At 42.5% G+C, this 15,462-nt stretch overlaps 1 protein-coding gene across 3 annotated transcripts in view; it reads right to left on the reverse strand.

The window, feature by feature from the left end:
• WWOX (WW domain containing oxidoreductase) overlaps positions 1-15,462 on the reverse strand; it is an 898,695-nt gene that overhangs the window by 618,519 nt on the left and 264,714 nt on the right. For all 3 annotated transcript variants that reach the window (XM_045818497.1, XM_045818498.1, XM_045818499.1), the window contains exon 8: positions 13,241-13,505. In XM_045818497.1, the coding sequence (XP_045674453.1) occupies positions 13,241-13,505 (265 nt within the window). The remainder of the gene's footprint in view (positions 1-13,240; positions 13,506-15,462) is intronic.

The raw sequence follows: 15,462 nt of genomic DNA on the forward strand, positions 1-15,462 counted from the left end.
GAAAAAACGCTTTCCACCATTCCATTCACAGGGTGGAATGACACATTTGCAGGGGGCTTTTGCTGCCCCTGGATAACCCTGCTTTGGAAAGGTCGTTATCTGAGAACAGAGAAAGGCCCTGGAAAGGACTTTAATACGAGCAACAGTAACTCAACCAACAAAAATGGGGGCAGACACCACAGTCAGAGAGAATGCGACCAGCCAGTCTGAATGTACACCAATCCCTTACATGCACAGCAGATTAAAATCGCAGGATGCGCACACGTCGAATGACATCCCAGCATCGCAGAAGCCATCCTTCCAGTGGCCTGGGCTGAGACAGTGCTTGCAGCAATGCTGCCAGCCCTCAAGGGGATGCGTATCTTCCCTGTTCACAACGCAACCAACTCTTCCTAAGGGTGGTCAGTCAGCGCTGTGAGTGCTAATTTGATAGTTCCGTCATCAGATGGCATCACAAATTTCATTACCTATTTTAAATCATGTTAACATGGTTTGTTAATATTGGTGTTCACTAAAAGGCCACAGCTACTTAAATAATGAATAGACGTGATAATTCTTATACATATTCTGGAAGCACGTGTGTGGGTAGTCTGAACATTCTCTTCTTAGAATCCACCTTACATTGTTTGCTAAATGTGATCAACGGAAAGATATATCGAGATGTTTCCAAGACACTGCATATTCTCAATTCTAGTGATTTTTTTATGGAAATAAACAATGCACCCATCTAGAGGAACAATACTTAATATTCAAATACAGTCCCATATTATCTCTATCAGATATTCTTCAGGCAAGAATTTAATGCCACTTCTTTAAAAAAAAGACAGGATATTTCATTAAACACCAAATCAAACAAATATCAGATCGTTTCCTTTGTTTGTTTAAGCATGGGAGTCTACATGGGAATACCAGCAAACCCATCCACACACACATAGATCCCATATGTGTTCTAGGCATTTTTAATCAAATTTTGGTGTTTTGCTTTTGAGTTGTATGAGTTCTTTAAATATTTTGGACATGAGCCCCTTACCAGATGCATGATTTGCAAATATTTTCTCCCACTCAACAGGCTACCTTTTCATTCTGTTGATGGGTTTCATTTGCTGTGCAGAAGCTTTTTAGTATGATGTAGTATCACTTGTTTTTTTCCTTTTGTTGCTTTCCATGTCAAATTTAAAGAAAATCATTGCTAGGCCTATCTCAAGGAGTGTACTGCTTAAGTTTTCTTCTGGGAGTTTATGGTTTCAGGTCTTGTGTTCAACTCTTTAATCCATTTTGAGTTAATATCGAGTTTCATTCTCCTGCATGTGGCTGTCCAGTCTTCGCAACACCATGTGTTGAAGAGCCTGCCCTTTCCCCATTGCATATTCTTGGCTCCTTTGTCATAAATTAATTGACCATATATGTTAATCAAGGTATTTAATTGATTTAATGGAATTCACCCTGTATTAGACTTCCACGAAAAAAAATTGATCAGTGTTGATACAGTTCTGATTAAAATGTTTTATTCATAAACACAGAGTTTTTTTTTAAAGCCTCAGGATCAAAATAGCAGGCTGAATAACTGGTTTTATCTCTCCCTTCCCCCAAACAGATTTTCTAAATGCACATGCCTCTCTACATGATGTAACAACCAAACAAAGAAAAAACCCATCATTAAGCACATGGTCTGTAAGTGTCCATGTGCATTCCTATTCTAGCTTCTGTTGTCTGTATTAACCAACTTAAACAAAGTGAATACTAAATAAACTGTTCACAAAGATGTATTTAAGATATACATAACTCACCGGAAAACAACAGTGGGAGTAGGGGAAAGAGAGTAGCCCAGAAACAGAGGGGAGAAGACCAGAAAAGGAATAAAGACATTAATGAGACCGTGGAGAGCGGCAGTTCCATGTTCACGGACAGAAACACACACGCATCTTATGAAAAAATGGACCACCTGGGCGGCATGCATACTGCGTGGCAGCACGCCTCACTGGCACTATGTAAATCACATGCAAAAGGTAAAAAGGGGTGAAGGCTTTCCAAATTTCTGAAGACAAAGTAGTTTTAATAACATACCCACTTTTTTCCAGAAAGTTTTACATGAAATAATCTCTTTAGGTGAGCCTGGATAATACAGAAATATGTCCAAAAGTGCAGAGTAAGATGAAGTTGCTTTGGGTGGGATGTGACCAAGAGATTCTGTGGGAAATGCCTATAGTTTGAACTAAGGTACTTTATTAATCCATAGGTAACCTGCTTCCAGCGAAGGGATCTAAGGTGACTTACAGAAAGACTACGTATAGAACAAGGTGAGCTAAATGCATCACAATTGCTGAAAACTGCAGGAAAATGATATGCTAACCACTAGCACTGATGATCTGAAAAAGCATAAAACTGGACAAGGCAGTCCAACAGTACATTACCATTCCTTATCAAGCAGAAGGTATTACGGTAATTCCTTAGGGCTTTCGCTCAGAGTTGAGAGTTAAAGGGTATTTCTCACACACAGTAGCATAACTTCATATGTTTTGGGGTCACAGAAAAGATGGCATCCTTGACAATAGCTTGCTCTATGTCCTTAGAAATAAGTACATTTTCAGGAAAGTTTACATCGACTGGTAGGATACAAAGAAAACTTGAATGTCTACTGTTGCCCTAGGGTTGAGCTAGGCCTCAATCCTCCAACAACCCAAAGGCGTTTGGGGAACTATTTTCTCCGTTTCATAAAGGAAAAGAAAACTTGAGGGCCAATGGTGTGAAGTGCCCGTGATGATGGGGTGGGGCGGGGGGGGTCATTAGAAGGAAAGGCTGGGATGTAGAGCCTGGTTTCTTCAACTTCAGAGCCCACACACGGCTTTCTGCTACATCAGACTGCACCTGTCTGCGACAGAGCAGGTCTCTGTGCTCTCTGCAGCTCCTGCCCACTGTCCACTATTGGTAGTGGACGGTGGGAAAGAAAAGAGTCCGCACACGAAAGGTCCTGACAACGGGGCTCACTTGGCACAGGTGAGACCTCCTAAATGCGAGCTGCTGTTTTTGTTGTTACTATTGGCCGTCTGTGCCCTCTGGGCCTGCGGAGCACACTCACTCGGGGCAAACCCGCAGTGACTCTCCCACACCGCACTGAACACACGCCAGCTCTTCCCATTGCAGAGAAACGTGTGGCCGTGTGACCGACTGGGTGGACTTTGGCAAAGACAAGCTTAATTTTTTTAATTTTTAACTTTTAAAAACATGAGTCCAAAGGAGCCTTGAGCCTGGCAATGAGAGAAAGTGGCACTGGGAGATGTGATGAACAGGCGTAAGTTTAAGGGGAAAGCAAGCCACAGCAAAGAAAAGACCTTTCCATCCACAAGAAATATGCCAGCTCGTTCCCAAAGGGTGGGACAGAGAGAACAAAAAGAAAAGAAATCTGTATTATTTTCCAGACTGGGTATACTCCAGAATCTTATTCTTTTGAAATAAATTATTTTTTCTTTTAAATGTCTTAATGCCTCCTTTATAGGAAATGTGTTCAGGGTTGATGCTGAGATTTCATCCACGCTAATTTCATTACTGGGTCTTTCATGGTTACGGGGAGTCGACAAAGAGACAAATGGCACGGGGCACGCACTAAAGCCGACAAGAAACGTTATGTTCTGAGAAGGAAAAACAGACTTATTGAATTCACCTGCCTAGGCATATTAACGTATTAAAAAAATGTAAAGTTCCCAGATTTTTTAAGGTTTTTTTTTCTTTTAAAGAGTGAGAATACTAAGAAAACATTATGCAGGTCTCAGTAGTAGATATACAGTATTTTTTTGGGATCTAGTGAATATACTTTTTATAACGTTTCTGTGAAAGGAGGGACTTGCTAGCTCAGATTACTTGGACAGTCTCACTGTTTATTCTTCCCTTTTTTGAGCAGTCAGAAGAGATTTCTCTCAGTACTTCAAATAAATAAGATATCCAGCTGAACAAACACCATACGTTCCCGTGGATTACTTTGGCTTCTTAAAGAATATTTCACTTTCTTTTTGCAGCATGTAAATGATTAAAGAGACCCCATCATATGAAATTCAAGGATGAAATGTTTCAGGTGATCCAGATTCTATACAAGGCAGAATGTGCAGAAGCAAAAAGCCCAGCTCAGTAAAAGGGCCTGATATTTCATAGGAGAAATTAGAATATTATTAAGTAAAGCACTGCACTTTACAGGAGTAGCTTTATAACATGAAAACTAAACTTCAGCATTCCAAATCAATCTCTACAATATTTCCTAAAAACTGCAAAATAAAGGGTATTTCCCCCTTAGATGCCTACTTAATAAAACAAACCCCAAACTAACAACAGCAGCAGCCAAACCCTAAAGACCATACCTAGTCTGGAATAGTAGTCTACATGGGGTTTAAAATGCTTCATGAGCCTTATCTACCTTCATGGCTTGAAAAAAAGTCCAAGGTCTGCCTCTGGCCAATTTTTGAGACTCAGATCAAAACTTGGCTACACATGTTCCTTTAAAGAAAATTTAGGCCATTGATTAACACAGCCTCTACTACCAAAGCAGCATGAAAACAAATACTGGACGTTAGGAAATATAACCCATGCGTTTCTTTATTCTTTTCATAAACTTTCTTATTAAAGGACTAAATCTTGTCTCCCATCATGAGGCAGAAAGGCACACATACATAAAAAACAAAATGGGTGCATTCGGCATCTCTCTTTTCCCAGAAAGGGGGCAAACAAGAATACAGAAAGGATGTAAATAGGAGAATAGCAAGGCAAAGATAAATGTGTCAATAACGAACACTATGGCTTAAGGCCAGGAAATATCAAAGCCTATAAGTAAATCTGCCACCATAGAGCTTACCAAAAGGCACACAAAAAAGACCAAAACCGAAACAAAACAAAAACAGAAACGCCAAACTGAACTTGTAAAGAATGACAGGCATCCTCTAAGATGGGCCCCCAGAGCTTCCTGCCTCCGGGACTCACGCCACTGTGACATCCTCTCCCCACAGATGGGTCAGACGCAGTGACTTGCTTCTGACAAACAGAATGGGCAGAGGCAGTGAGATGTCACCTCTGGGGTGAGAGTCCACAGGACTGTGGCTGTCCTGCTGGTAGATTCTATTTTCTTCTTGGCCTCCACACCTTGATAAAAGCAAGCTGCCATGCTCAGAAGGCATCTATGGCAAGAAACCAGGAGAGGGGCCTCCAGCTAACAGCCAGGGAGGAACCAGAGTCCACTCTACTAGGCCACCAGGTACTGAGCCCAACCCACCAGCACGTGCCTTGGAAGGGACCCTTCCCCAGCTGAGCCCGTGATGGCTGCAGCCTGGGTGGCAACCTGTGAGTTGACCCCAAAGCACAGGACCCAGTTAAGCCATGCCTGGTGGGTTCTAGAACCATAGAAACTATAAAAGAAATAAATGAGGTTGTCATATTTACAAAAAGGCACAGGCTTAAACAGGTGCTTGAAAAAACCCATACATGAGGTCAGCTATACCCTGGTTCAAAGCCGCATCACTGTGTTTCCCTTCACTCCACTACGGAGGGTCCCGAGGGGTCTGCAGTGCACAGCTGGTCTCCCTGCAGGCTCACTACTGAACTAACTGAGATGCAATTAGCTTCACTGAAGGTTTGGAACCTGCATCCAAAAGATTCTCAGAAGAATCCTGGAGTTGAAACAGTACCTTTGGAATCTTCTAGGTATTTCCAAGTATAAAGCCAGCATTTTACACAAGCTCAACCATCAGCAACAGTGACACTGTGATGACTTATCCCTGAAGTTGAATGCATTCCATGGAAAGGGCTGCTTTTTGTCCCAAAATTATGTCCTGCATGGTTTTGGGCATTTAAATACCTATTCTTTTATAAAGTGGTGGAGATGATTAATGTTGGTGGCTGGGTCCTTTATCCAGAGTTTTCAGAATACAAAGTGTGAACCTGTGCTCATCTCCCTTTTTAATTTCCTTTCAAATTATACTGCTCCATAAAATCCGAAGCTATTCAACAACTAACGTTGGTTAACTGACTCATTTTACAGATAAGAAAACTGAGGCCTGGTGATGGTAAGTGACTGGCTCAGCGACACACCATCTTATATTGACAGCAAACTCCACAATTTCATTACATGAGTTAAGATATAAAGACATAAACCCACGAGTGTGGAGCTGGCACTTAGTAGGTTCTCACATAACGTGAGAGCATGCCCTCAGCAGATTTTAAAAGTATTCCTTAAACCTCAGTGCAGTAAGAAGGGGAAGGAGGGTGTGGGTTTTGGTTTCTGAATAATTCAGAATACCAGATTTGAGTTCTCTTCACTGCTGCTAGAAAAACACTGCCTTCCACCTCACGAGGAAAGATCAACGTGCCCGGTGAGTGGTACAAGAATTGAGGCTCACAAGAGAAACATTTCAGAAACATCATCATGGGGCAACGCAAACCCCTGGCATCCGTTTGATCATGCCGGCCTCCAGTGTCCCAGCTGCGCTGCGGCCAAAAATCACTGGAAAGAAGTATGAAATTGGAGAAAGGGAAGCTGAAGGGGGAGGATCAAAGAAGGCACCACTAACTTAAAAGTAAGAAAAGAGCCAGAAAGAGAGTTGAAAAGAGGCAATGCATTACCGAAATGCCAGTGGGGACACAGAAGAAAAGGAAACGAGGAAGATAAAACGAGGGGAATTTCAAGTCTTGGTTAAATGTTCATTAAATAATTTGTCACACATATTAAGGCCAGATAGTCACTTTTTCCTCCTCGTGAGTGCTCATATGCGAACAAAAGCCTAACCAGACTTAAAGCACTAAAAAGCAAGACAGAGAAAGTACAGCGATGAGATGCTATGGCCTCACAAGGCCAGGCATTCTCCTTCCCTTTGTTCTTAACGAGGAAGGGTTCATCTCTCCTCCAGGTTCAGGTGTCCTGGTGGTGGCTTTAAACAAGCAGCCAGGCGGACTTCCACTATGCACTATGGAAGCCCGTCAAATTCTAGTTTCCACTCTGAATGTTGCCCAGTGCTTAGCTAGACTTGGATATGGTGCTTTTATGCTTAATGTTCACAGGGAGAAAGAGGCCTCTGTGACAGTGCAGACCCGTCCTTAGGAGAGTAGACATCGGTAAGCAATGGGAAGAGAAGCAAGCCTTATCTGAAAAAGCAGTGACAACAATAAGAAGAAATATTTGTTGAGCATCTAGCATGCCCTGATTACTACATATTCATGACCTTTAATTCTCGACACCAGCCCATACCAACAATACCACTTAATGTCTATTGAGCACCTAGTACATTCTAGGTGGTACATTCCTGATCTCCCTCAGTGTCAACACAAGCCCATGAGGTAGGTATAACACTCCAGTTTTACAAAAGAATCATAATCAGGCCATGAAATGTGCCTAAGAGCGAGCAAGGAGTAGGGCTGGGTTTGATCCGAGAGCTGCCCAGTTCTAAAGCTCACCCCATCTTCCCTACGCCATGTTGTTCTCTCCTCACACACTTTCCTTCCCTGCACACACCTCTGGGTAGGTCCCTCATGTGTCACTTGATCAGGAGTCTTGGGGGACCCTTGGCTCCGGTCCCGGGCCTCCCATGAACCAGCCGTATGACTCTGGGCAGGCCCCCTGGCATCATCCTCCATTTCTCCACCTACACATTCTGAACTATAAACCTCTGCATGCCGGAGCGACTAATGATAAGGAGTATATTAATGATTGTCACTCATTAAGCACCTGATCATCTTTCATTTATTCATTTACAAATGTTTACTGAGCATTTACTTTATGGACCAGGATATAGTCATGTGAAGGCAAAAATCGCGCTATCAGGAGAGTGCGAGACAGACATAAATACAAAACTACAGAAATTACTTTTCTGAATTACATTTGTGTTAAATGCGACGAAGGGGAAATTCCAGAGGCCCAGCATTCATTCATTCAGCACATGCGTATGGAGTGCTTTAGGTACCAGACAGCATTACAGGTGCTGGCTCCTGTGAAAACACATCATGGCGAGTCCTTAGCAAATCTTGATCTAATGCCTCAATGTTTTGGACTGAGTTTGAAGGATGAGTAGAAAGTAGCTAAGAGTGGAGGAAAAAAGTGTTTTGGAGAAAAGAACAGTATGCTTCAACACCCTGAAGAAGGAAGGAAAATGGGGCTGAAGATGGCTAGAGATAAAACAGGTGTAGAGGAAGGGGGCAGAAACGGCCAAGGGCCTTCCCTCCAATCCTTGCTTCTTTTCACAGCAACGCTATGAAACAGAGCATTCCCACTTGACAGTGACAAAACTATTTGCACACCTACTCCACAGTGCCTGTCCCAAAGCCATTATTCCACCCTTTTTCCTGCCATTAGACCTCATCTCCCACATTAGAGACACAAAATGCCAGAATGCACTTTCCCCGCTTCCCCTGTACCTAGGGTGGACAAGTGGCTCAATCCTGGCCAGTGGGAGCTGAGAGGACGTCTTCTAGGGAGGGTAATTCTGAGAGAGAATGTTCTCCTTGTAAAGGGTGGAGGCACACAGGGAGGGGACCCATTGCTCCCATCCTGTCTGCAGACCTTTTCCTGTGGGATGCAATGGTTGGCACTGCTGCAGCCATATTATAAGCATGAGGAAAAAGGCAAGATTGTCACAAAGGAGCTGCCTATACAGTAGCCAAACACACCCCTGGATGCCTCAGGGCTCCTGGATCTATGAGAAGAACAAATCTCTATCATTCTAACCACTTTTAACTGCATCTTCATAATTTGGAATCTAAAGTCCAAACCATGTAATCTGATGTAGAAGATGATCCTCCAAGAGGCTAATAATTTCAAAATTATACAACTACAAAGGAGGGGAAACTTGATTTTTTAATACAGGCCTAATGATTCTAAATCATTCACTCTTCTTTGCTGTCCCATATATATCCCTTGGGCTCTGAATTGAACAAACACTGTACACTGTAAAACTCCAGACAGAACTGAGACATGACTAATAAAACCAGTGCTAATGATAATACTGGAGAGTAAGCAGAGTGTTTGAGGCTGTGGGGATGCGGCCTCGGCGAGGACAGGAGCCCAGCCACCAGGTCCTTCTGTGGGGATCTGCAGGAAAGCTCAAGTGTGGCTCAACCACACAGGGGTCCTAGGAGCCCGGTTTTCCAGCACATCTGTTCTGTCAAGAGTGCAGCAGCCAGAGAACCAGCCCTCACTAGGAAGTCTCAAAATACTTAGATTAATAAAGAACATGCTGAAATTTCTACTTTGAAAATCCTATTTCCTCCTCCCAGCAGAAAAAGGCCCCTGCTTTCTACTCCACTGTTCCAAGAGATTCAAGGAGGGGCTGCCCTTGATAGTATCTGGAGTGTAGTCAGCTGCAGGTATTTAAAGGGGAAGGGGGGAGAGGTATTTTTCTAAAATACTAATTTAAAGAACAAATCAACATCTATTATCTCCTTCATTATGTTTTAAATTGTCCATCTATAAATCACCCTGTAGCAGGTCATTCAAGGGCAGAATTACCCAGCTTGGCTTTCCCGAAGGTTAGGAGAATGACATCTTGTGCTTTTCCTACTTTAATTTATATCTTTGCAACAGAACCAGCATTGCAGGCCCATCCATTAGCAGGGTAGCTACACATCTGCTAAAACTCAGCACAATGGCTGGCTTTACACGGCCACAGGAAACGTAACCCAATCGTTCCAAAAGTTCTACTAACTCGAGCTATTTTTTAATGGAAAATGATTTGAAAATGCAGTTCCCTAAAACATCTGCTAAGCTCTTGCTACCCTAACACATGATATTCTTTCTACTGTTACCTGCCAACACAAATATTTGGTTGCACAAAACACCCCAAGAGGCACGTGATGGTGCTCAGCTTCAAATTTACATACCGATCCTCGAAGGGCTGGCTGGGACCAGGGAACTCCAGCTAAGACGTTGTTTACCAGAACGGAAAGCTCATGCGGGGGAAAAATGGAGGGGCAGGGGTTAATGTCACGAAGGCGCTCAAACAGGTTAAGAAGAAAACATAGTTACACAACTAGATATATATGGCAGGGTCACTGGGGGGTACCTGACGAAGAAAGCGAATTTGGGAATAGATGGTGAAGGGTCTGACGTTGAAATACCATTTGCTTGAACAAGTTGGGCAAGTTGTCTGTGCTTTTAAATGCAAATTAAGGATAGTAATTCTACCATTGTAGAAGGATTGTGAGATACACGAAGATCTGTAAGCGGATACATAGAGCATCATGGCATCTGGCCTGTGCTGCCAGGGTGCATCTCCCTTGAGAGTATGCCAGGAATCTAAAGGCATCAAAATAGCCAAAATTATCCTTGAAAATATAATACCTGAGTTTTGTGAATTAAGCCCCATAAAGCCATGTGTATGTATGCATACATCACATGTACTAACATACAGTATATATTCATGCATACAGCTACAAAATATCATTTTAGAAGAATTCAATTGCATTAAAAAGGGAGAATATGGCACAGAAGCAGGAAAGTAAACATACAACGCACACACAATGGGCGTGACTTCATCATTTAAAAGCTGCCAGAAAACTTCAGTTTCTTTGAAGATGTTTCAAAAGCAGCTAGCTGAAGAATCCTCCATCTTTAAATATTAAAAATATTCTATTCCCATTTTATCTACTGTTTTTATTTTATCACAAATTGGAGGGAGGGGGTACACAACGTCTTTCCTAGGACCCCCAGTATCCCCAGGACTCTTGTCTTGTCCCCAGACCTCAGGAGGGAGCGTTGGCAGAGACCTCGCTTTACCAGTGGGGGTCGCTGTGCTGAGAATTAATCCCTATGAGTTTCTCATTAGTGATTATTATACTGCAGGCGGCCAAAATGGAAAAATTAATTAATTTCAAAGTGATAATGCATTTACAGCAACAATTAGAAATGTATAACTGTAAAAGGGCAACATTTAAAAGACAGATTACATTTAATAAAGTTACACAAGAACATCCAATTGTAAAATTACTGATCTGCAACAATACTCCTTAAAGAGGCACTTAAAATAGCCTGACTCCATGAAGGGTGACCTAATTACTGTAACTAAAATCACCATAGTCACAGCAAGTCACAGCAAATAAAAAAGGAACATTGATATTACAATACTGCTGTTTAATACTTAAGGGAGCAGGCGACAGTGGAGAAGCTAAGGCACGGCTTCCAAACACAAGGCCGGGTTGTGCTCCTTGTGTCCTTGACCTTGTACAATAGAATATACGCTCCAGCAACACTCATGTCAAAGGAAAGCACTTCCTCTGAGGTGGAATGCAGAGGAGGTGACAAAGCACACACACAGAACACACCTGGGGACAGGGACACTACATCTTCCGAAGCTTCTTCCTGAGCACCAGGAATCCACCTTTTACACGGGGTGGGAATGGGAACGCAACCACAGGGCTTATTTCCAAAAATACGTTTGCTTTACAATGGCAGAAGTGCACCCTCATCCATGGAACAAGAGTCCTATCGTGAGGATATCGATGATAAGCAACGCACAGGAGGACAGAACCTGCGGCGACTCTCCCAGTAAGGCTGGCCTGTCCTCCCAGGGAAGTGCAGCCATCCCAAGACTGCGCTCACGCCGTGCCCTACAGAGTCCTCGGTGTTTACAAAAGAGAAGCAATTGCCTGTGAGTTTGAGAAACGAGTCCAGGGTTTCCACTCCACTTCTTTATAAATCTATTTATATGGAACTCTAATGGCTAAGAAATACCACCAAATATGTAAAGATATTATTAGAATTTTCCGGAGTATCTAAATTTAGCTACATAGTTCATAGTCTTCCTAATCCATAGGCTTATCCTAAACAGTACATTTGTGTGTGACACTTAAAGGACGCTGTTTTCCAATCACTTGGATCAGGAACAGGAAATCCTCAATGGCCTCCGCAGGGACCAGACGTGCAGGTTGGAGGAGCAAGTTCTCTCTACCTGGGCACCCATCCTGCCTTGCCAATTAAAGTCCCCAGATTACCAGAATCTAAGTTTACAGAGTTCTTTAGTTCCAGGACCCATGTAACCGTTAGCAGCAACTACATTCTGGAAAATACTGTTCAGGACCAAGGTAATATTTGCAATAACAAGAATAACAACGGTCGGAGCAAGAAGTGCTGCACACCTACCGTACAACCGGCACTGGGCTAGGCACGCCACTGAACCACGCTTTCCGACTGGGCGGCCATTAGGCACGTGCGGCTATTTCAATTTAAATTAATTGAAACAACATTAAATTAAAATTTTAATTCCCTATGTATAGGGTCCAGCACAAATAACATCCCTTTTTATTAAAAAGTCTTTTATTACAAAATCATAAGCACGTAATCCTGTAACATAACACTATCACACTCAAGCACACCATATGATGTTTTAGGTGAAATGTTTAAACAAAAACTATACATTATGACACCCGTATTATTACACTACCCACCAAACTCAAGCAGGTGTTACTTCTGCTGGACCCTGTATATTAGCCATTTTTCAAGGGCTCAATAGCCCGGTGTGGCCAGTGGCTACCATACTAAATAGCCAAATGAAAGCCAGTGGTTCAGAAAAATACTACACCAAATGTATTATATAAAATGTGCATTCTTCATTCAAGTTACTTCTTACTGAAATGCTTTCATGGAGGAAGTTTCTAGATATGGCTGTTATATGACCATCAAAAACATAAAAACATCATAGCTGCCTTTGTGAACATTTCCAAATCTGACAGCAATAATGTGCTCCATCCACAAGGATTCCCCTTTGGGGAAGGAAAGAATGAGATGCACTTCCAGCCAAGGAAGTGCACTGCAGGAGAAGTCCACACCCATTAAAAGAAGAACTTGGAACATCGGATACAGATTCAGTGGAATCACGTCGGCTGATAATTCAATAGTCACAAATCCATGTTTTTCACCTAGTAACACAAAACAGTCTCCAAGTACTGCACTTCTGAATAATAATGAAAAAAATCACATCAAAAGAAAACCAATCATCACCATCAAGACTTTCAGCCATACTAACACAATATTGGAAAACCGCATCTTCTATCCAGCCCTCCGAGACACCTTTAGAGAAACAGATGTAATCTAAAATTGATTGAAATGTGTTCAAGGGCCCTTTCCAATGGCTTTAATAGGCTTGATGATGTGATTATCAAGACCAGACTCATCATTACAAGAGACGAGAGGCTGAGGAAAACGGGCACCCAGGTTTCCCTTGGGACCCTTCCCACAAAGGCGCACGGAAAGTGTCCGAGGAGATTAAAGCCGTTCACTTACCATGGACTTGGTGAAGGGCCTGGCCAAGGTAAACAGCAGCGTGTACACCCACCAGTTGCGGTGGAGGGAGGAGTACATCATGTTTCCAGGATGCACGGCATTCGACGTGACCCCTCGCGGGGACAGGCGGCGATGGAGCTCGTTGGAGAAGAGAATGTTGCAGAGTTTGGAGCGGTTGTAAGCCAGCATGGCCCAGTAATCATTTTTAGATGGAGAGAGGCGGTTGAAGTCTAGTTTTCCTGAGGCATCATTAATATCTGTAAATCTAAAAAAAAAAAGAAAATAGAAAACATGACATGCATCAGCCAATTCTGATGTCTGATACAGCTTTTTTATTTTTATTGGCAATCTGCAAAACTATGCAGACTACTGAAAACTCAACTTTTGAAAACATGGAAACAAAGTTGCCCTTAAAAATAGACAATGGTCATTTAACGATATAAACCAACTGGATCCAAAGATAGACTTAATAAAGGCCCAAACTTTCTTAACTTGCTGAACCACCACCCCCCCACCCACCTCTAACATATATTTTTCAAAATCTTCAACAGGAAGTTCAAAGATAATTAAATTAAATGAAAAAGCATCTTAAAGGGCTGCTGCTTTTGGAAGCAGAAAGATATCACATTCCTAACCTTTGACGGGGTTTTCCCGGGTTATTTTAGCCAGTGCTTGAATCCTGTATAATTTCATTTGAGCATCCTAGTAAATATATGGATGAGTCTTGCTGCTTCCAAGACTCTTTTTCAGATTAAAAATTAATGATTATAAAGGGGTTACAACCTTGGTGAGGTGCCATCAATAGTCTTCTACGTTGGAAAGACAAATATAAACAAAGCCAAAATGAGATCTGGCAGAGTGCAATGTTTTTAAGTACACCCGTGGCATGGATACACACAAATCAGAGTAAGCAGTTGATGTTTTATAATTGGGTCTGACGGAGTCGTTAAACACCAGCTGTTTGTTTCTCTCCTTTCTTTTCTCTCTCCCTTCCTTCCTTTCTTTCTTTTTTTTCCTTCCTCCCACCCTTCCTTTCTTTTAAAGAAATAACAACAAAGTGGTGCCTGATTTTTAAAAAATGGGTAATAACAAAGGAATTTTCTAGAGGATGGTGTCATCTTTGGTCAGGACCTAGTTCACTTCATTAAGTTAATTCTCAGCATTTGCACTGAATAATAAGGAAGCATAGCAAGAGTAACCTAGATAACTGCTGTGGAGAACAAAAGATAAAATCAAAATTACAGAATTATCTGGTTATTCCTTAATATGAGCAGTTCAGTTGAGCTATGACCAAAGAAAGCATCACAGGGGCAGACAAAATGCATGTTTTCATGGAAATTAAATATACCTTGCCTGGGAATCAGTCAGTGACATCCAATTTCTTATATTAAATGACATTGCTGCTCTAGCATCATCAACAAAGCTGATGGCCAGAAACACCATCAGTGATACGGCAACACGACGTTGAAACGGATTGCTGGCTGCCTGTTTCCAAGTCCCCAAACCACAGGGAGAGCCCAGACTTCTGAGCTTAATCGTTTAAGGCAGTGGAACTTAGCGGGAAATTTAAAAATTTATGGGCGCCTTGCTCTGGCTGTCATAACGATCGCCGGCGGGGCCGGGGAGGCCGGGTGTCCTGCGACGCAGGCGGAGTCTCGCTCAGTGAGGGCTGCCGCACTGGCCATTCACGCAGCTGAAAAGCCCGGGCATAATTATCCGAGCCGAGAGCCTAACTGTGTTTTACATATGTGCACAGTTTTAACACCCACTGGATTTCCGGGAGTGCAGTACAACAATCGTATAAATGAGGAATGAGTGCACTTCCACATTTTGTGATTGGGGGTGGGGGGTGGGGCCTAACTCAGTGCTGGTGGTGGGGGGCTGGAATGCCACATGCCTGTTAGCAGCCTGCCTGTGTGGATACCCCTCTCCGGGTGACTTATGCGTGTACACGCGCATCTGATTACTTACCTTTCCTGCAGTCCTGCCCAAGTGTTCATATGTTGAAACATCTGCTATTTTGCTTCACATTTATTTTTTCCTCAGATTACAGTAAGCTAGCATATTGAATTAAAGTATATTTATGCAGAAAAGATATATTACTCCAACCATATTTCAACATTGTAATAAGACAGCGATTTTCAAACAGTGTGCTGCATGAGGCACACTGGCGTGCCACAAGAACTGTTCACACATGCCCTACCTGACTATTTATCCAGGGG

This window comes from Phyllostomus hastatus, unplaced genomic scaffold (genome assembly GCF_019186645.2).
Source record: "Phyllostomus hastatus isolate PE091 unplaced genomic scaffold, TTU_PhHast_1.1 phas_scaffold_345, whole genome shotgun sequence".
Taxonomy (NCBI): Eukaryota; Metazoa; Chordata; class Mammalia; order Chiroptera; family Phyllostomidae; genus Phyllostomus; species Phyllostomus hastatus.